The 23,597-nt window shown below is 36.3% G+C and overlaps 1 protein-coding gene across 1 annotated transcript; it reads right to left on the reverse strand.

Annotated features, from left to right (window-relative positions):
* Window positions 1-4,588: 4,588 nt before the first annotated feature.
* On the reverse strand, window positions 4,589-12,795 carry LOC140804347 (probable sugar phosphate/phosphate translocator At1g06470). The gene is given in 14 exon segments (XM_073160302.1): window positions 4,589-4,921; window positions 5,378-5,512; window positions 6,122-6,216; window positions 6,388-6,474; window positions 7,104-7,288; window positions 7,577-7,589; window positions 7,748-7,848; window positions 8,222-8,289; window positions 8,877-8,926; window positions 9,573-9,658; window positions 11,313-11,479; window positions 11,566-11,926; window positions 11,929-12,382; window positions 12,594-12,795. Coding segments are annotated over 12 exon segments (1,473 nt in total). The 5' UTR covers window positions 12,086-12,382; window positions 12,594-12,795; the 3' UTR covers window positions 4,589-4,921; window positions 5,378-5,409.
* Between the last annotated feature and the right edge of the window lie 10,802 nt (window positions 12,796-23,597).

Raw genomic sequence — 23,597 nt, forward strand, 5'->3', positions numbered from 1 at the left:
ATAAATAATGCAATATTGCATATTATATTAAAAACCAATTTTATTATATTTATCTTACTAAATTTATCTACTCCAAAATTTAACTCTGAAATGAATCATTTTTTCAGCATCATATTTGAGTTGAATCCTTCCAAGATGTAATGTTCATTTAAATTTAGATTTGTTATATGTTATGAACTACCTACATATGGAAACAATGAGACATTAAGTTTGAAATATGACTTTAATAATCGAAAATTAAAAATATTATCTTCTATTTGTACAAAATTTTAATTATTACGTATTTACTAATGTTATAATTTTCTTCTATATTACAAAGTTCACGGATACATGATAGTATAAAATGTCCCGTAATGGAAATGATTAAACTAATTCTAAAGAAAGTACGTGTAATGCCCGAGAATCTAATCTTAGTAATCGGTAATTATTGATTTATAATCTGATATGATTACGAAAGGATTAATCGGGACACGAAATGAGTTTTTACACGACGGGTGCAATTCTTGGACAGAATTAGTGGCGCCCGAGCGGTAGAAAATGACCGCTCGAGCGCCAATGTTCAATAAGCTCATGTGTCGGGCAGAGGAAGTGGCGCCCGGGCGGTAGTTTGTGACCGCCCGAGCGCCAATGTGCAATCCGGAAGGATTTGGATAGAGGATGCCGCGCTCGAGCGGTAGTTTATTACCGCCCGAGCACCGACCGAAATTCATGAAAAGTGAACACGTATCATTAACCGAGCAATAGGATTATATATATATGAAATCCTTCAGAATTTTGATAAGGAAAGAGAGAAGCTCGAGAAAAGGGTTCCTGTATAGGTGTTGAAAATCCTTACGCCTTTTCTGAGAAATCCGTCCGTCTGAATTGTAATCCGACTTCAGTACTGTAATCCTATCAGCGTAGGCTACAACTGGACGTAAGTTTTGCTACGTTTTAACATGCTTTGAAATTATGCTATTGTCAGAATTGAATAGAATTCATATATGATGTTCTTGATATGTTAGACATCATAGAATCGAAGTCAGATTTAGAAACGGACTGATTATGGAATTGTTATGAATTTGTAGGGTATATTGATTTATACCGGACAGATTTGAATTGTGATTGGATTACGGATTGTATTGGATATGGGTTATGGATTGTAACTGTTATCTGGGGATGTTGTATTGACGGGGATATTGAGATTGTACCGTCATGCCGTTGATTTTGAATTAAATCCAAATTGATCAGATTGTTATTGATTTGAAAGGTATATTGATATGAGATTATTGATATTGTCATTTCCAGACAGGCTGTGAGTTCAGGACTTCGACTGAGCCAGAAACCGACGAAGGAAAGGTATAAGTCAATGTGGTATTGGGAGATGGACTTGAGTCGGTTTAGACTTGGGTTTCCCTAAATCACATACTTTACTTTATTCCATTGATTTTGCATGTTTTAATTGATATACTTGTTCTCTTGATATATAGGTAGCAGGTATTGGATTACTTGTTCTCTTGATAGATAGACAACAGGTATCAGTCGAGTGATCTTGTGACAACCGTGCCTGATAGTGGTGGTATCGCCACGGGCACATTGCACGATGTCACAAGATAGTCTGTCATCGGAGGGTTGGCTATCGGTGTGGATAGATGGAAGGCTTCTTTTCTATTACTGTTAGTCGGTACTGTATCGATGTGGATAGAATCGTGACCCTTCTATTACTGTTAATCGATGTCATGTTGATGTGGATAGAATTGGAGTTGCTTCTATTACTGTTTGTCGTTACTATACCGATGTGGATAGAATAATAGCTTCCTCTATTACTGTTAATTGATATTATATCGGCGTGGATAGAACGGGAGTCTTTTCTATTACTGTTAGTCGATATAGGAATGCCAACTTCTGGAATCGGGATCCCTAGACTAGGATTGAATCTAGTCTTAAATGACGTAGCTACGAGTATTGTCGACAGTTTGATATTGCTTATGTTTCAGATTTTGATACATATATTTGTTACCTGATTACATACTTTATATTTGTTTATATGATTGCATGTTTCGTTGATTTATACTGGGATTATATTCTCACCGGAGTTATCCGGCTGTTGTCTTGTTTGTATGTGTACTTGACAACAGGTGGGACATGATCAGGGTCCAGGAGATGAGGAGAGATCGTGATTAGAGTGGAGGCTCCGGACTTGGATTAGAGATAGGGTTGGACACTTGACATTAGTTGTCAAACCTTAGTTAGTTTGAATGTATGCAGTACAGGACTTGTATTGTATTTTATATACTGAGATGTATATAGGTTTGTATGCCACTACGTTCCGCATTTTAAAAGAAAAATTTTTAGACCCTGTTTATAATTGATTAATTAGTCCCAATGATGATTAAGAATTGATTAGCGTCCGGGTCCCCACAGTACGCATCTTATTAGGAGACACATTGTAAAATTTATTGGCATTGTTTTGGAATACACATAGTAAATGTTAATAAAATAACTTTTCTGGTTTATACATAATTTATTTATAATCGCTTATTTCATTTTTTTTAGGAATAATAGGCTGTGTATATTATGAAGATATTTTGTAAATAAAATCACAACTCATTTGGATAAAGATATTGATGAAACAATTATTGTTTTTTATAATTTAATCCATAACAATTTTCGCATTGAACCCACAAATGCCTGTATTTTTGAGTTGCATCGAGATCATTAGACCCTTCTCTTAGAGTTAAATCACTACTCTTCGCGCGGGTTCGTAGACTGGACCTCATTTCAAATGAGTCAAACACGTGCCATGTCACAAATTTTTTTGTGAATGTGGATTTAGATGAAGTTATTGAATTTTAAAAAAGTTTTTCTCATTAAATTTATTGAATTTGATTTAAAACTTTTTTTAGCACATGTTATAAATAATAATATATAGTTTCTCAAAAAATTAAAGAATTAAATATGTATTACGGTTGGTGGTCGACATCAATACACTAAACACGATAATCATCATGTCATTGTTATAAGCTAACATAATCTAAAATTTTGATATATGATAGTGATTATTAGCTAAAAAAATTAATCGACGTGTGTTGTATTTAAGAAATTTTTTTAAAAATAGCGAAAAAATAATTTTTATAATTATATTATTTTTTCAATTTAAATGTCTATTCATTTTTCACTATTTTTTAATAATATCATCCTGTACATCGCACGGGTTTAATACTAGTTTTTTTTAAATATTAAAGATCAAATATAGAGTTTAAGAAACTTAATATTTTAGAAAAACAAAATTCTTATCCAAATATAAATAAATTTAAAAGATAAATTTGTGTATCACAAAACATCACACGTTTCTTTTCAAAATACAATAAAGGGCCAACAGAAATATCCAAAAATTTTGGCAAGCAAGTGAACGCCGAGTGTCGATCATCAAATCGAGGCAGTGGTGTGATGACTGGCCAAGTGGTGTTACTGTTGACGTGAAGCCAACAATAACAAAATGCTCGTCGCACCAGAGTTTCTAGAAACCATACACTCTCTCTCAAATTTTCCATCGTGATATACATAAATATTACAGTCTGTACAAGATTTTCTTTCTTCGTTATACAGGCTTGCATTTTTTTTCAACTTTCCCCGACTATCTATGCTTGTTTCCTGTCTCAAATATAAAGTCAAGTTAGCATTCTTGTTTTTTCAGTTTTTACTAATATATCTTTATTATTAACTAATTAATAGAAAAAAAAAATGCAATTATGTTTTAAATGAATTAAACAAGGACAAATTATGAAATTTGTTTTATAAACATTGCTTTTCCCTGAACTCATCTGCCTCCATTTCCACTTTCTGTAATCTGGTCTCGACTTTTTCCAGCTGAATAATTTTTTCAATCTTTGTAAAAAACAAATAAGTTTATATGTCTGAACTGGAAGAAGGATTATATTAGTGCACACTACCTTTTCAGTTACCATCCAATAAATTTTCTTGTCTAACATCTCGATATTCATAGCTTTAATGATGTAATATCACTTGCTGAGGATTTTTTTTAAGAAAATAATCCTTTATTGATGGTCTTCTGCTAAATCTTATATATATAATTGACGAAGACAAAAACTTGTGTGAGATGTTCTCACGGATCGTTTTGTGAGACAGATCTCTTATTTGAGTCATCCATGAAAAAATATTACTTTTTATGCTAAGAGTATTAATTTTAATTGTGAATATCGGTGGTGTTGACCTGTTTTACAGATAAAGATTCGTGAGAACGTCTCACAAGATACTTAAATTATTACCAAGAATTGAATGCCTAGTAAGCTAAAAAAAAAAAACTATTACGGATGATTAATGTTCCAGAAGCTCCATTGGTATTTCATTTACTTATTTAAATTAATAATAATATTTTATGTGGTTTTTACATCAAAATATTTTGATAAGAATGAAAGGAGGATTTGACTTAGTGCCACGATTTATTTATTGATTCAATGGAGGAATTATGGACTTCGAAATAATGGCCTCCTCCCTTTATTGTTAAATAAATTATGAAATGCATTTATTTCTAAACCTATCCATCGATCTAAAAGAAAAAGTATATATTCCACTTCATAAACAAACCAACCAAAAAAAATATAATGCATAATTATTATAATCCTGGAACGAATATTCAGACATTTGATAATCGAATATATTACAAAAAAAAATTAATGAATGAAATAATTGAAAATCACAACAAATCTTAGATATCAAAGACGCGTGTGGAGAAACAGGAGAGAGAGATAATGAAACTGTCCAGTAGAGAACTAAAAAATAAGCTGAAGGCTCCATCCATACAATTTTCTCCTTCAGTATGTTGTGAAACCTCAAACACCATACGAAAAAGAACCATGCCCTCGACGAGTCCAGGTTCGTCGTGAGTACGTCACACAGCTGGGGGAAGCTCAAGTAGCGCCTGCAACAACCAAGAGGCTAAATCAATTAATCAGACTCAACACTATCCTTGTAGCTCAAAATGGCTTAAAGTGTAAAACAAGAGATACGCCAATGCATGAGAAAGATAATCTTGCATTGGTTTGGTAAACCAATCCTTGTGTTTATACCCGTTAATAAAATAAAAAAAGCTGGCGTCACACGATACTGCTCACAGGATCGGATCGTACCGCCAAGTGAACAAACTCAATACGATGGTTTAGACTACTTAAAATCTAGTACAAGTCCATATCAACCCCTCCAACAGATGGATGGTTCCCAGAGAAGTCCGACAAAGTAACATCTAATTGTGACACAATTCATTAGTTCAAATCCAAGAGATAACATGAGAGAAAAAAAACCGGGAGAATTTTTGCTGCTTTAAGTAAGATTATACCAAAACCAAGGTTCATGGCTGGAAAATTAGTAAGAAACTTACCCAAATTTAGTAGCATTTACACAAAGTTGTTCTTAAGGAGTGTCCTCATCCTGTTCATCAAGGATAACGTACTTCGAAGGACCATCCTCTGTTGTTGAGTGATTGTTTTTCGCTCCATTCTGCAATTTATGATACCTGATATACAAAAGAGACCAAAATCAACAATGTAGAATTTTGCAGCAGCGCTGAAGATTTCCATCAAGACGTGAAGTCGTCCACATTTTTAAAGAGTGGTGAAACTGCGGTCATTTATGATTTTATTGTATATTTGCAATAAAAGCATTCAATATAACATTAAAATCATGAAAAATATCATGCTTCCCAGTTAGATGTTAATTGACAGGAGAAGTCAGACCATAGATATTGATTGTCAAATTACACGGCTAATCTTTTACAAATTCAGCTTGAAAATATAGAAAATAGCGATTCACTAAGGCACACTTTAGATTTTCCTTCTTTTACATTTTCAGGGTGAACATATGGAACATACTACCTCACAAGGCAAACAAATTTTTTTTTTTTTTTTTTTTCAAAAGTAGAACATTAACATTACACACTGAATGTGAACAAAGAACCCAATACTAAAATCATTGAACACCAAAATCTTCGCTGCTAGATTAATATGGTTCATCACAAGTAAACAATAGGTCAATGGTATGTGTTTTGATTACTGTCTTACTTTTTTTATTCACACACACTCTCGTAATTTAACACATAGTATCTAGATGGAGTTTGATCACTTACTTGTACCAGTTAAACAAACCAACACCAGCCATTATTGTTATGAGGCCAAGACCTTTTAACCATGTGAACTGGTCATGGAAATAGAAGACTGCGACCTGATCAAAATTTCGAAGATTCACAGAATGGCTTTAATATATTGTTTCTACACGAAACTGAATAAAATTAAACTAACTAAACATTAATCTTCCTCACAAATCCAAAATTGTAGTGGGAAAACAAAAGTAAAAACTAAGATTTACGGCAAAATGGAGCATGCAAATTTATACCAATATAGTCACAGCCTCCTTCACCACTCCTGCTATTGTCACAGTTACAGCACTAGTAACTGACACGAGAATAAACTCCGTCAATACCTGCAATAAGACATTAACTCTAGCTTTTCATAGAACAAGGAATTCATATTTTGAAGACAAACAAAACATAAACTGTTGAAAGCAATAATCAATTTGACTTTAATGACGTTATCGAAAATCAAGGAAAACCATAAGTGGTGGACACAAAATACATATAAGACACAGTGGCGACTCTTGATACTGTTCTTGGCTATTTTATGAAACTGTTTTGGGATATCTTCTTGGAATTTCGATATATCCACATTTTTTTTATTTTCTTTAATTGAAAATGTCATGTCATGCAACAATTTTGTTGGACTAGTGATGCCAAATCGCATAGTTTTAGTTATTTTCATGGTGTGAGGTGTTTTAAAATTTGAAATTATTGGGTTAAAATATAACATATCAATATGGTACTTAGAGGAAATGATAAAAAGTTGTATTAAAAACTATAATTATATCAGGAGATATAAAATGAGATGAAAAATACATTTTCCGGATATGTTTGGTTTTTTCGACAACTGAAAATATTTTTAAAAAACATAAAACAAAGACTGCCTGTGCTTTATCGAGTTATTGAGACTGCTCAGATAAATAGTACTCCATCTTTAGAAAAAGTAGAGTAAAAGAATGATACAAAAAATATTTACCATGAAGAAAGCAAGTGTTCCACCAAACAACAATAGAAAACAACTTCTAGTAGTGTGCCACGAGCTGTCAAAATAGCTAGTCATTTTGAATTCGCGCCACGGATCCAACATCAAAGAAAGTAGAGCAGTTGCAATTGCCATAATTGGAGTCAGATAGCTCATCAAAGTGAGTGGATTTTTAAGGCCTTGACACATAGGAAGGAAAACAACCAATTAGTTGGAAAGCCAAACGAATGTTGTGGAATTTGATCTAATTCATCTAATTGTGGCAACTGTGAATTGTATAAATGACATATTTTGTCTGGTTTTGTGGTGGAAAGCAACTATTTTATCATGATCAACATGAAAACCGCCAAGTGATTTGGGACCAAAACATGGTAATTGATTCACAATAATATCTACTCATCGCTTAGTCTCATAGTTACAAGGCGAGAAAAAATTTAAGGCCAGACTGAGGGATTAAATGCACTTACCGTAGACTTCTTTCTTCACGTCAGATTTGATCAGCACAAACCGAGTAATATAACAGAAAAGCAGAGAAGAAGACATGTGAGAACAATAGAAACAAAATGGAAACAAGGAAACGAGATCAGATCAAAACCAGAAATTTAACAATTAAACTAGCAAATAAATATTACTCATACTTGGAGGAGAATCTGTGTCATCGTCCATCGAAATCCAGACATAACAGCAGCAAGCATAACAAATATAAAGCCCCAAAACTCAAATTCAGTTTCCTTTGCAACTGCATTAATAACAAAAATGTCGGTGGTGAAACAAAGTAATACAAAAACTGATGCATGCAAAATTTATCCTGATTTTCTGATCCTACGAACATTATATTTTGTTTCAGTTAATAACTACTGCTTTGACAGTGCTCCAGAGTTCAAGAGGTGCTGCATTAGTCATTATTTGAAAGTGCAGTTCTGATAATTTATTTGTCAAAAAGCCCTCCGATCAAGTGAAGGTCAGCCTTTACCCAGAATGGAGGAAGAATGTTGCAAAAAAGTATACTTTGCTTCAACATATCACAAAACAATAGTCACATTAATATACCGACATAAATGAACTAGAAGACATAAATGAACTAGAAGTGTATAATTAAAGAATATTCTTACCAGTTAATAATACGCCGACAGAGATGATAAAAATGATGCCTAGCAGCTGCACACTTGGTGACTCCAATCTTCATAAATTTTGCGACAAAAGACAGGTTAAAATGATGAATGACTAAATTTCAACAGAGTGCAGCATATGATTACAGCCTTCACACGAAGAATTGTATCAAATATATTGATCAATTATGGTACTTCATTTAAACAAACTTGCCCAAAAAAACTTAAATTCTAGCATCCTTGAAATTAAGGATTTTAAATCCATTTTAGCTCTTTGAATCATAATCTTGAATTTCAGCAAATTTAAAATCCATCTCATCACATTTTAAACTTATTTATTAATAATACATCCAAATTGATGTCATTCGAAATTCAAGCTTAAAATCCTTTTGCCAAATCAAATTGATCCACCCAAATCAATTCCCTCCATCCAATCGTAATCAAAGGTCCTCACCAATCCATGCGTATGTTTGTCTGACTCCCTTCATCCTAATGATATCGAATATACAACCTACTTGCAGTTTCATTTCAGGTTTAAAATAGTTTGGATTGCCTTTTTCATTGTTTAATGCGAGAACAAATTGAGTTTCCAATATATGTTTCGAAATAATGCTAAATTGTTTTTGTGTTAAAAACGGGGGCAGTTCATGGAAAATACCTGAAAGCAAAGGCAAACAGAAGGAGAAATATAGGCGCCGCCGATTTACACTGCAAAAAAGTAATGGATTTAGCTAAGGACTTTGTGTCGTCTAACTGAAGGATTAACTAACTGATCAAGAGTTGATTTAAAAAATAAAAGGTATGGATCAAGCCTGATGATTCTATTTGAAATTCCTGAATGCATCATCAAATTACAGGAAAACCAAACTAAATTAGAAATAAATAACCAGGAAAGTCTTAGTGAAGCAAGTGTATGCATCAGCCAAGTGCATAAACCAAGTAATAAACACGAGGAAACAAGATGACACTCCCGCCCCATCTAAAAAGGTATGTAAGTCTGGAAGGCCTCATCAAGATCACAATCATAAGTTTTTTTTAGCACTTCAATTTTCTTGTGTAGTATTTTTCAATTTTTGTTTATTTTTATGCCTCATCGTGAAGCATGTCAATTCTGTATTATCTAAGGATTCAGCGGTCTATTCATAACTTAAAGGTGTGGATTACTACAGTCAGCCACAACACGTCAACAGCCACTAATAGATTTATCCATTGGATATAATTTCCAAGAGAGGCCAGTGGCATTTCTCAACTATCTTACACAAAATCCAAGAAACTGAAGTTTTGAAAATTTTAATTGAAGTATCCAACTCTTAAATCAATCTTCATACAATATGATGGAAGAGAAAAGACCAACCATTGTGGCAAATGTGACTGAGATGAACACCAGGGATTCATTGCTTAGATTAACATCCAATGCAGTGCTGAGAGCCGTTGGTACAACTGAGAAAGGCAAAGGCCCTCTGTAGCATTAGTTTGTTAGAGAAGTTAATGATACTTGCAGCCAGAAGCAAGTTTCTTTAAGAAAGGAGTAAAAACAAACAGTAATATGTTAATTAGCGAGTAGCTTTAGTTCATAGCAAAGGGCCAAAAGTCAAGAGCACGGTGTAGTAAAAGATAACTCGATGAATCATGAGGTTTTGTAGTTTTAGGACTCCGATAATTCTATAAATATTAATACTTGTATTATGCTTATGGTCAAACCTTTGAACTAAACCACATTGTTTAATTATGTTTAATATCGTTTGATCGCGACATTGTACTAGCACGAATATTGTGAAGTAGTATGGTTGACCCCGAAAGAAACAAGATAAATATCATAAGTTGGTATCCCAGTACACAAACAAATACTATCGACAGAAATGGGTAGAAACAATTCTGTCAGGACATCATCCTACATACTTATTACAGACAAAGTTTCACATGACCATCCACGGGACAAAAATTCTGAAACTACATCCCCAAAATAAATGAGAACGTATTTTGATAAACAATGTCGTGCAAATTAAATTCCCATGATCCCATAGTTGTCAAAGGTGAGCGCCTCTTGCGTAGTCAAGCACCTCTCGCGTTGTCAAATGCGAAAGTGACAACGCGAGAGGCGCCACCAGGCAAGGACCCTGCGCTTGAAGTCCTAGGCGCATCGATTCATTAAGGAGAGCCCAGGCGCTTGCCTGGACTAGCCTTGGAAACAAGTGCGCCTGAGTGGAATTTTTTTAATTACTTGTTTAAAACAAAAAGCTCAAACTCAAACCCTAGCAATCCAACGCCCAATGCCGAAATTAGAAGAAGAGAGCCCTGAACAGAAGAGCGAGGTGAGGACATCTACATCTAAAACAACTCGAAAGACCAATTTCACGTCTTTTGGATTAAGAAAGGAAGTAAAATTGATGTTGATTAAGAAAATGATGAAAACCAAGAAGAATACAAGTCTGAAAGTTCTGGGGACTCTGATGTTTCGATGGAAGAAGATGAACTTGATTTTGATGATTGGGGAATTTTAATCATGTTACTGATTACCATGAAATTATTAATCATTCTTAAATTATTTCATATTTAATATATTTATCTAAGATAAATATATTTTTAAAAAATTTAAAAATGTGTGTCTTGCTTCGGCAAGGCGCACACCTCGCCTCGCGCCTCAGGCTTAATGGCCCTTGTGTGCCTCGGTGTACCCTTGACAACTATGCATGATCCCACCCCCACAAAGAGCGAAAGTAAAAGAATCGTGTAGCTTCTCTCAAACAAAAGTAGCCCAAAAATTATTGCGTCCATGCTACATCGATTGAAGTAAGGACTAAGGACCAAGTAATCTCGTTACCATTATCCAAAAGTAACTTTCGCATTTTCACGCGCAGTTGCTAAATATTCAATACCAACCTAGTTGCAAGTTAAATTTCCATAATTAGAAAAAGAAGAAAAAGTAAAAACGAAACAATGCATAAGTGTGTCATTAACTTTGTCCACGTGTTCAGAGATGAAAACGATGGACATTAAATAACAAATAATCAAGCTAACACTGGACGAGACCTGCATGAAAGCTGCAACACTTAAAATAAATAATAAATATAACAGTAAACGATCTTTTTACTACCTCTCACAAAGTAATCCCTCCATGACATGCCAGAGGAATGAAATCTGTCCGACCAAAACCAAGTAATGGCATTTGACAAAACAGCTTGCATGACAAAGTGGACAGTGTTCATCAACAGTGGGGCAGGGAATTTCCCCATGTTATCCCCTAATAAAGTTTTATTATACCTGTTTGAAGTAAATGATAAGTGAGAAACATACTCTTAAAGAAGCAACATCCCAAATTACTAATGATAAAAAAAGGAAGGACTCACAGCGTTAGGATTGTACTGAATGTGTACCAAACCAGTATGAAAAACAATGTTTTCAGCACATCAACAACAGAAATAGGGTTCTTTGTACTCGGCCTAGATGTGCTATTGTAATCCATCCGAGTACTGTCGCTTGTACCATTTTCATATCTTCTATCAATTGCATCACCATTTTCAACGTCAAAAGACAAATAACTCTCATTCTTATTCTCCACACCATTAGTGGAGTTATCATCAATGTCACTACCATGCTCCATCCTTCGTTGAATGTTACTGAAATGGGAACTCTTCCCATTTAAAAAACCATTTTCTGGCATATTCTTCTGAACTAAAGGCAGATCAAAATCCAACGCTAGCTCATTAAATTATTATTTTCTAACTGAGAAGTATGTGTGACATCATCCTCATCGCACCAGCCCGAAAACGAAGGATCCCTTCCAAATCCCAATCCCTTTTCTTCACTCCTTAAACTGTCATTTCCACATTCCTCAACCCTTCGAGTTCTTTCATCACTCTCTACCATTTCTTTCACTACCAACCATTAAAATCACATAACAACCAGGGTAATAAAATATTCTTACATCCGAGTTAGCTAGAATTGTAATATAGAGCCTCAAATCAAGAATCAAGCAAGATAAGAAAGGAAAAAAAGAAACAAAGGAAAAAATAATCTTATTCTGAATTAGCTGAAAAACCCCTTATCCCAGAATCTACAGTGCCGCCGCCGAAAATTTTGCCAACATGAAGCAACCGACCAAAAAATCAGATATCTTTCGAAAAAATATGATAAAAAATCCCACCTTTAATCATCAGTCAACACCTGTACAACACAAAAAATAGTTAACGTACTTGCTATGGAACAAAAAAACAAATCAAATCCAAGACAAATAAAAACAAAAAAAAAAAAAACAAGAAAGATATTCAGACCGGTGACACAATAGAAATGAGATCAAGAATGCAGAGCATATAAAGGGATTGGAAAAGAATAATTAACAAAGATTTATAATAGAGAAATGGAAATCAAAACTCACCACGTTTTAATTTGTCTTTCCTTTATGTCACTTATGAATCTCATCAAGAGGAAAAACATGTGTATTTTCCTATGTTAACTGGATCTGTATTCTTTTTCCTTCCTATTTTATATTTATATTCAAAGTGGAGGTAGCGTTTGGTATTGGGGTGGATTCCCATCGGTAAGTTAAACTGTCGATTGTTTTTCTGTTGCGACTTTTGACTACAATCTACGAAACCAAAGAGCTCAAATGTAGAATTTACTTCTTCTTTTTAAGAAAATAAAATAAAAATTCTCTCTTTTTGATTCGAAAATATTATATTTTGATCCTCTAAAAAATATTATATTTTGTATATAAAAAGAAAAAGAAGTTTGGGTTTTAATACTAAAAGTAAAAACCAAAATCTAAAAAATTCAAAGTTGCATATATTAAAAAGATGTAATAATAAATTTTACCATCCACCTAACCCAATAATACAAATGTAAAACTAAAGGCGAGGACTGTTAGATTATTTTATTAAGTTCGTAAAATAATTATGGTCAACATATTTTATTATGATAAAGATGAGAGACATCTTATATTTAATAGAAGATAAATCAAATTTTCAGGATTAATATGGTAAAGACTTTCAGTGTTCGTGAGATCTCGCTAGATTTTATCTTAAATTCAATATCAATGACTAGAGGTTAGATTTCGTTTATGCTTTAATTTTCCACATATTGATCTTTACATGTTGTGTTTATACGTATGTAGATCGGATTTAATTCAGTATTATGTTATATTTTTAACATTTGATGTGAGAACATGAATTTCCAGCAGCAGCTAGCAATATTCAATAGCAAAAGAAAATTTCAGCAGAAGCTAATAATTTCAGCAACAACTAATATTTCAGAAGATGATATTTTCCAGCATACGGAATCCAACAGACAGAATCCAGCAGCAGAAGAATTCAGTAGCGAGATTTCAACAGATAGCTACTGATTCTGCTTATGACATGCAATTGAAACATTTAACATGGAGTAAAGGCTGTTAATGACACATCATGGCAGATTATGGCCATTAATAGTGAGTCTAACAGGCGGATTTGGCTTATAAATATCACCCTCAGATATATGAAATTGTGGTTACACAAGTCTTGAGTTATCACTTGAAATTAAAGCTAAGAGAGTGCCTATTTTCGAGCTGTAAAATCCAGTAGCGAGACAAGCAGATTTCCAGACTTCGACCGAAACACTTTTTAGCAAATTACGGTAAGTGAGCTTATATATAAATATCTTGAAATCAGTTTGATAATTCTGTTTTAAAGCACAGTTTCTGTATATTTGATTTCTGATATCTGATTTTTGAAGCACTGAAACTCCCTAGTGAAATAATAGTAGGAATATATACTCTGAACATCTCTGAATTCTGATTTCTGATTCTGGCCTCACCCCTTAGAGGTGAGAACATAGAAGGGACTGATATCAGTTTAGCCATGAAATTCACTAACGTGCTCAGTGCTTACTAATTCTGATTTCTGAATTCCGATTTTTGTTCTGAAAATAAGAGTTTTCTGTATATTATTGTATTACTGTTTCTGTTGAAAACGATTTCGAAAACTAGGAGTTATTCTCGCCCCTGCTTACTGAGTGACAATCATATAAGTCACCCACCAAACCCGTCTCAGATAAGAACGAGGAAGAAAAGTTAGAAGAAGAAGAGCAGATTCAATTCTGGGGCTGGTGAAGAAGACCGTTGTTTATCAGTTCTAGTTTATGTTTATTCCGCTGCATTTGTTAAGACGTTATATTTGGTTTTACATTTCCGCTGTAAAAAATTTGGCATTGATTTTGTATCAGACATTGAAATATCCAGTATTTATGAATTAAAAAATTGGTTTCTGAATTCTGTACTTCTGAGGCTTGTTGTTTCGAATGTAAATTTGAGAGCAACGCCGGTGTCAATCAACCCCAATCCTGGGGCGTGACATTGAAGTGGTATCAGAGCAAACCATGTTTCATAATCTAGAGAGGAGGAACTAGAAATAATAAGTTCTAATAGACTTCTAAAAATAAGTTCTGAAAATTACTGAAATAGACTACTGAAAATAAACTACTGTAATATACTACTGAAACGATAGACGTACAAATGGAAGTCAGTACACATGTCTGAAAACAGTAGACAAAAAAAACCAGTAACCATAACCAGTAGACCAAAAAACAGTAGTATTAGATCAGTAGTCTGAAACCAGAACCAGTAGATTTGAATGAAGAAAAATAGGTCAGTAGATTCGGAATGCAGCAGACTGGTTCTAACAGTGCTGGAAAGCAGCAGACAGTGCTGGAAAAGCAGCAGACTGATTGCAGTAGCATCAGAATTGCAGTAGACCGCGAATTATAGCAAGCGCATGCAGTAGACCTTGCAAATGACATGGAAGTTGAGGTGTTTTTCGCGCAAACTTCAAATGGCCATAACTTTTGATCCAGGAAGAATTTTTACTATTAAAAGTATGCGTTGGAAAGCCCTCGACGGAGAGAACCTAACCTACAACCTATCTCTAGTTTTAGAACCACCGACAAATCCCAAAATCTTTCGTTTCATTAGTGATATCATCATTTCCGTAAAATTTTTCAAAATTTTGAATAATTTTCATTTCCAAACGGCTCAGTATTTTTGCACCAAATTTGGTACGCTTCATGTTCATGATGTGAATGATTTTTATTAAAATTTTAACGCAATTCTAAGACCGAAAATTTTTGAACTATTTTCTTCTACTAATTGTTATAGGCTTACTGATTCTGTTCATTCCAGTAATTGTCTATAACTCGATTTTTATTCTTGAAGATCATTTCTGAACCTTTACCCTCATGTTTTGGATGTACGATATAGCTGACCAGAGTAGCTACTTAAGAGCTTAGAGAAGAAGCTAGAGAAACTTAATGAGCATAACTACTGCTTGGAGTTAGACAAAGATGAGCTACAACGTAGAGCAGAACACTTGAGAAGTGATGTTCAACGTTATGCTCACTATTTGCATGAAGCAGAAGAGAGGAATATGAAGACGCAAGAATATTTTGAGATCTCCCAAGAGACTGTTGCAGAGTTCATCGGGTTACGTGATACCTTGGTAGAGAAGATCCAAGTACTTAAGGATCTAAATCACCAACTCGTGCACCAGCATAGTCAGTATAGTGAACAGAACGATGCTCAGATTCAAGAGCTGCAGGACACTGTTGAAGTTCTTAGCGACCAGAATGTAGTTCTGCATGGTCATATTGAACATCTGGAAACAGTGATAGCCAACCCTCAAGACGAACCCGAGGAGGATCCCGAAGAAGATAAAGAAGTCGAAGAGGATCCTATGGATTTGGGATTAGGAGAAGTGATAGATTAAACATTCAGTAGTAGCTTTTTGTAATAGCATTTGTTCTATTTGCATTTTGTTAGCATTTTCAAAGGTTATTTGTAATTGAAATTTCTTGAGAAATCAATAAAAATTTATTTCTATCACTTGGTTTCATATTTAATTTTGAGCAATTACTTAATCATTTTGCTTCCTTTGTTTAGTCTCTATTCTGCCATCAACCTTAGAACTTTCATAAGACGATCAGTTAGAAACAATCGCAATCCTCGATATGGAAACCACAATAACAACCGCAATGATGAAGATGCACAACAACCCCCACAACAACCACCAGCAGTTGGTCTCAGTCAGGTGGACTTGATGGCTATAGCCACGATTGTGGAAACCACGCTGCAAGGGTTTGTCAACCCTAATGCTAATCAACCACCACCACCGCCTCCTGCTCAGAATGGGACTAAGCAGCACTATGAGGCTCTCCGAAGAGCAAGAGTCCCAAATTTCGACGAAGCTCCGATCCTGAGGTCAGATAGAATTGGATGAAGGAGGTGGAGAACCATCTTCGACTACTTGAGGTTTCACAAGAGATCAAGGTAGATGTGATTACACCTTTTCTTGTGGATAAAGCAGCCAAATGGTGGGAATGAGTCTCAACAGCTATGGTAAGGGCGGGACCTATCACTTGGCAAAGGTTCCGAGAGACATTTCTGAAGCAGTACTTCCCGGCAGCAGTTCGAGTGCAAAAGCTGTCAGAATTTGAAAGCTTGATTCAAGAACCAAACATGACAGGAGTATTCATTCAAGTTCCACTCATAGGGAACTTACTTCCCAACTATTATGGGAGACGAAGCCTTGAAGATACATCACTTCAAGAAGGGATTGAATAGTTGCATTCAATCTGCCCTTGCAGTTATCGAGCCCAACAGTTTTGATGAATTGATGAGAGCCGCCATCAGGGCTGAGAATGACATTAAGAGGCGTGAAGGTAAGAACAAACTCAAACATCCTCAGTCAAGCCAGTACCAACTGGGCCAGCAATGCAAGAGGCCTAGGTTTTCAAGCAACCAATTTACCAGTGCTCCATCCAAAGGAACCACTTCTTCTCAATCAAGCAAAGAAGGAATCAAGTGCCAAACTTGCGGATTCACACACACTAGGTGAATGTCGTAGGAATTCTGGAGCTTGTTTCCTGTGGAAAGATGGACCATCGCATTGCTCAATGTCCTCTTCCAGATCCAAGGAATGGACCAGTAGGAGGAACAACTCCATACAAGCCTAAGGAAAACAAGCCAAATGCTCTAGTTTATGCTATCACTCAAGAAGAGGCCGACAACTCAAATGATGTCGTAGCTGGTACCATGCTAATCAATAATATACCTGCTTATGTGTTATTTGATTGTGGTGCTACGCATTCATTCATGTCTAAGAGATTTGCCAAGAAGTTAGGAGCTAAACCTGATAACTTAGAACAACCATTTAGAGTAGCAACTCCTGCAAATCGAATTTTAGAAACTCACACTCTATATCGGGATATTAGTGTTCTCATAGAAGATAAGAATTTCAAGGCAAACCTGATTCAACTAAATATGGTGGAATTCGATATAATTCTTGGAATGGATTGGTTAGCCAAGAATCATGAATTAGTAGGCTGTCATGGAAAGACGGTAACCATCCAAGCTCCACATCAAGAGAAACTTTTATTTCATGGTAAGACAAAAGAACGAAAGACTCTTCTTTCTACTTCTCAAACTTAGAAATCCATAAAAATTGGAGAAGAAGTTTACCTAACTATGTTAAGCGAGGTAAAGAAAGAAACCACACTTACACTAGAAGAGATTCCGGTAGTACAAGAATTTCCGGATGTTTTTCCTGAAGAACTCCCTGCGAACTTCCCGATCTCAAAGTGGAATTTGAGATTAAATGCTACACCAATCTCAAAAGCACCGTACCGAGTGGCTCTAGCAGAGTTGAAATAACTCAAAGAGCAACTTCAAGAGTTGTTGGATAAGAAGCAGATCCGACCAAACACATCTCTATGGGGAGCTCATGTCCTATTTGTTAAAAAGAAGGACAGAAGCATGAGATTGTGTATCGACTACAGAGAACTGAATAAGATCACTATCAAGAATAAATACCCACTTCCAAGGATAGATGAATTGTTTGACCAACTCAAGGGAGCTACAGTCTTTTCCAAGCTCGATTTAAGGTCAGGCTACCACCAACTTAAGGTCAAAACAGACGATATTTCTAAGACAGCCTTCAGAACAAGGTATGGACACTATGAGTTCATGGTGATGTCGTTCGGGTTAATAAACGCTCCGGCAGTATTCATGGATCTCATGAACAGAGTGTTCAAGCCATTTCTTGACAAGTTTGTTGTGGTATTCATCGAAGATATTCTAGTAAATTCGTCAAGTGGGGAAGACAACAAAGAACACCTTCGTCTCAGGCTCGAGACACTGAAAGAAAAAGAACTGTACGCCAAGTTCAAGAAATGTGAATTCTGGCTAGAGAGCGTCACATTCTTGGGACACATAATATCATCAGCAGGAGTATCTGTGAACCCTAAGAAGGTAGAGGCAATCTCAGATTGGCCTAGACCAAAGAATTTGACAGAAATTCGAAGCTTCTTGCGACTATCAGGCTATTATCGAAAATTTGTTGAAGGATTCTCTTCAATAGCCATACCCCTCACCAAGCTCACACAGAAAAACTGTAAGTTTCAATGGAGTGAAGAATGTGAGCAAAGCTTTGACACTTTGAAGAAGAAGCTTACATCCACACCAGTGCTGGTATTACCTATGGAAGTTAAGGACTACACCGTGTACAGTGATGCATTTAAAGGAGGTTTAGGATGTATACTCATGCAAGAGGGAAGGGTGATTGCATACGCGTCAAGGCAGTTGAAGCCGTATGAACAGAATTACCCAACACAAGACCTCGAACTAGCTGCAGTGGTATTCGCACTAAAAATTTGGAGACATTATCTTTATGGAGCCAAGTGCGAGATTTTCACTGTTCACCAAAGTCTCAAATATTTGTTCACTCAAAAAGAACTAAATATGAGACAAAGGCGGTGGATTGAACTCATGAAAGATTACGACTTGACGATAAGCTACCATCCATGCAAAGCCAACAAGGTAGCAGATGCTTTAAGTCGAAAGAATACAAGTAAGGTAATCCTGGCATCACTTTCAGCACAATCTTGTCTTCGAGAGACAATCAAGATAAGTCAAGATAAAGATTCCTCTTTGGTGAAACTGAAAGAGCAAGCCAAAAAAAGAAAATCACCATATTTCGAAATGGATAACAAAGGAATCTTGTGGATGAAAGGACGATTGTGCATCCCAGACATCAATAGCCTTCGACAAGAAGTAATGTCTCAATCACATAAATCAAGATTCTCAGTCCATCCTGGTAGTACAAAGATGTACAGAGATTTGAAGAAAAATTTTTGGTGGAGTGGAATGAAGAGAGACGTGGCAATGTTTGTTTCCAAGTGTCACGTGTGCCAGCAAGTCAAAGCAGAGCACCAAAGACCTGGAGGACTTCTGCAATCTCTAGAAATTCCAGAATGGAAATGGGAACATGTAGTAGCCCGAATTCCAAATTGGGTAATTAACGGATTAATGGTGATTAAGAAGGTTTAATGTGTAATTTTGACCGAGTCATGATCGGACGGACCGAAGAGGGTTCGGAAGCACCGAAGAGTTCGGAAGGTCCGAAGTGGGTTCGGTGGATCCGATCATGAGGTGTCAAGAGCAGCTGGACACGTGCATGTTCGGACGGTCCGAAGTGTATGATCGGAGGATCCGATCATGAGCTGTCAAGAGCCAATGGACACGTAGCGTTCGGACGTTCCGAAGTGTTGTTCGGAGGATCCGAACATGGCCTATAAATAGTGCTCGGATTTCTCATTTGTGACTTGCCAATTCATGATTTTGCCTCATAGTTGAGAGGATTTGGGAAGGTTTCTAGGGTTAGTTGTTGGTCGAGCGATAGCCAAGAGCTGCCAGGAGTAGTAGCGTAGCGGCGCCTGAGTTTCAAGGCAATCGACATCAAAGGGCTGTCGACGGACGAAGGTAAACCCTAAACCTTTGGTAGTACTAGGGAGTACTGGTTTTGCTAGTCGAGAATGGTAGTATTGATTGAGTATGCTTTTGATGCGTAGGCTTGTGCTAGACCTGATTAGCGGTGTTGCGTAAGGCTAGGCTTGCTGTGATAGAGGTACGAAAGTACTATCCGAGATATCCTGGTTGAGTATACATTCATATATGTGTTGCATGAGTATTTGCTGCATTGTTATATGTCATATGATGCATGCTATTATGTCACGAGTTATGATGCATATTGCATATCATGTTGAGCCGTATCTCCTTTGAGATAGCCTTTACTGTTGAGCTGTATCTCTTTCGAGATAAGCTATATCTTGGGGCCGCTCAGCCCTGTCTTGTGGACGCATGGACACCGAGAGTACACAGTGGCCGACGGGTCGGGAGGGCTTCGGTGGTCCGGGACATTTTAGGTCCACGTCTGTCTTGTAGTGGATGCAGTGACCCAGAGGTGTACCGCGCGGCACTATCCACTTGGCGCCTCTAGACTGAGCATTTTGAGATCCTTTGTGATTCCTGTTTCTTGACTACCCTGGTATCATATCATAGCATGTGCATTTCATATAGGTTTGTATACTCATACTTTTGTACTGGGCGTTCTTATCGCTCACGTCCTCGGTTTTGTTTATTCTTGGACACCCCATTCCCACGGGGCAGGCCTCAGGTTGGACAGCTCAGGAGGAGCAGGAGGAGGACGTTGAGTAGCTGGTTGGTTTAGTTTATCGGTATTGTTTTGATTCGATATGGTTGTATTGGATATTTTATTTTGAGTTATTCTAGACTTCGATTGGGTTGTATAACCATTATTTTTGTTGACTTTTCCGCTGTTATCTCTGATTATTGTTAATTAGGTTAATTGCATGCTTAGTTCTTGCCTAGTAGGTGATTCTGGAACGGGTCACTACAGAACATATCTCCATGGACTTTGTTATCGGGTTACCAAAGTCTAGACAAAGTCATGACGACATCTGGGTAATCGTAGATAGACTCACAAAATCTGCACATTTCTTACTTGTCCGCATGAACTATAATTTTGACAAGCTAGCCACATTGTACATGAATGAGATCGTACGATTGCATGGAGTTCCAGCTAGCATACTATTAGACAGAAATCCTAGGTTTACATCTCGATTTTGGAAGAGCTTTCAACAAGCTATGGGTACAAAAGTTACTCTTAGTACATCATATCACCCTCAAACTGATGGCCAAACTGAGAGGACAATTCAAACTCTAGAAAATATGCTGAGAGCATGTGCTCTAGACTTCAGTGGTAATTGGAATGAACATCTACCCTTAATCGAGTTCGCATACAATAATAGTTACCACAATTGTATTGGAATGACACCATACGAAGCTCTGTATGGACGAAAATGTCGATCATCACTATATTGGGATGAAGTAGGGGAAAAAGCCATCGTTGGACCCGAACTGATCCAAGAAACATTGGATAATGTTGCTATGATCAAAGAGCGACTAAAAGCTGCACAAGATCGACAGAAAAGCTTGGCTGACATGAAAAGAAGACCCGTTGAATTTGAAGTTGGAGAGAAGGCATATGTGAAAGTGTCACCCATGAAGGGTGTAATCCGATTCAATAAGGCTGGGAAACTGAATCCCAGATACGTCGGACCATTTGAAATTCTTGATAAAGTGGGAACACTTGCTTATAGATTAGCACTATCACCCGACATGTCAAGAATTCACAATGTATTCCACGTTTCGCAGCTAAAGAGATATATTTCCGATCCTGGTCATATTCTTGAAGCTGGACCACTGTTGGTTGAGAACAATTTAAATGAAGAACTGAAGTACGAAGAAATTCCGATTCGGATTGTGGATAGCAAAGACCAAGTACGGAGGCGACGAACTATTCCATATGTCAAAGTACAATGGTCCAACCACACCGAAAGAGAAGCTACTTGGGAGTTGGAAGAAAAGATGCGAACACAATACCCTTATCTCTTTGAGGATCATGCATAGCCAAGTTTCGAGGACGAAACTTTTCATAAGGAGGGAGGGATCTGAGAACATGAATTTCCAGCAGCAGCTAGCGTTTTTCAGCAGCTAGCAATATTCAGTAGCAAAGGAAAATTTCAGCAGAAGCTAACAATTCCAGCAACAGCTAATATTTCAGAAGATGATAGTTTCCAGCAAACAGAATCCAGCAGCAAAAGAATTCAGTAGCGAGATTTCAACAGATAACTACTGATTCTGCTTATGACTTGTAACTGAAACATTTAACATGGAGTAAAGGCTGTTAATGTCACATCATGGTAAATTATGGCAATTAATAGGGAGTCTAACAGTCGGAATTTGGCTTATAAATATCACCCTCAGATATATGAAATTTTGGTTACACAAGTCTTGAGTTATCACTTGAAATTAGAGCTAAGAGAGTGCCTATTTTTGAGCTGTAAAATCCAGTAGCGAGACAAGTAGATTTCCAGACTTCAACCGAAACACTTTTTAGCAAATTACGGTAAATGAGCTTATATATAAATATCTTGAAATCAGTTTGATAATTCTGTTTTAAAGCAAAGTTTCTGTATATTTGATTTCTGATATCTGATTTTTGAAGCACTAAAACTCCCTAGTGAACTAATGGTAGGAATATATATTCTGAACCTGAATTCTGATTTCTGATTCGGGCCTCACCCTTTAGAGAGAGAACATAGACGGGACTGATATCAATTTAGCCATGAAATTCACTAACGTGCTCAGTGCTTACTAATTCTGATTTCTGTCCTGAAACCAGTGATTTCTGAATTCCGATTTCTGTTATGAAAATATGAGTTTTCTATATATTATTGTATTACTGTTTCTGTTGAAACCGATTTCGAAAACTAGGAGTTATTCCCGCCCATGCTTACTGAGTGACAATCATATCACTCACCCACCAAACCCATCTCAGATAAGAACAAGGAATGCCGTTGTCAACCAACCCCCGGCCCGGGGCGTGACATTTGATATCAAGACGACTTATGTCTCCTCCTTCATTATTTGAGATTTTCGATCCTAGAAAAATTATGAAAAATTAAATGGGTATAATTTTCTAATTTGGATCACCATGTTAGTTCATTTTTAAAATTAAAAAATCTCCATAATTAAAAAATTCTCATAAATTTTGAAATCGGACAAGAAACCTTAGTTTTGTATTTGGTTAAATTTGTCATTGTACGAAACCTAAATCCGACGACTAAATTTACTGGTCAAAGTCCATGTCAGGGCGACCATGGTATGCCACTGGCTGGAATATAAAATAAAAAATTTGGCCAAAATATTTTGCTCGATTTTGCTTATTTTCTGACCATTTGATGTAGCTCTGGACATTTATCGTCGATTAAAGTATGGACTGTCGTGTGGGTGGTGTTAACCAAAAACATTAGGACATTGTTTCATCGGATTTATAAGTGAAGTTGTGCGACGAGTTTTTAAACAAAAAAAAAACAATAGATGGCCGAATTATGATCGACGATGGTGAGGCAGGGTTGGTCGAGGTCTTGGGACAATGGGACGACGTTGGTCGGATGCGTGATGGGCGGAGTTGGTGGCAGCGTGAACAATTTAATT

This window comes from Primulina eburnea, chromosome 11 (assembly GCF_022965805.1).
Source record: "Primulina eburnea isolate SZY01 chromosome 11, ASM2296580v1, whole genome shotgun sequence".
In the NCBI taxonomy this organism is placed as follows: domain Eukaryota; kingdom Viridiplantae; phylum Streptophyta; class Magnoliopsida; order Lamiales; family Gesneriaceae; genus Primulina; species Primulina eburnea.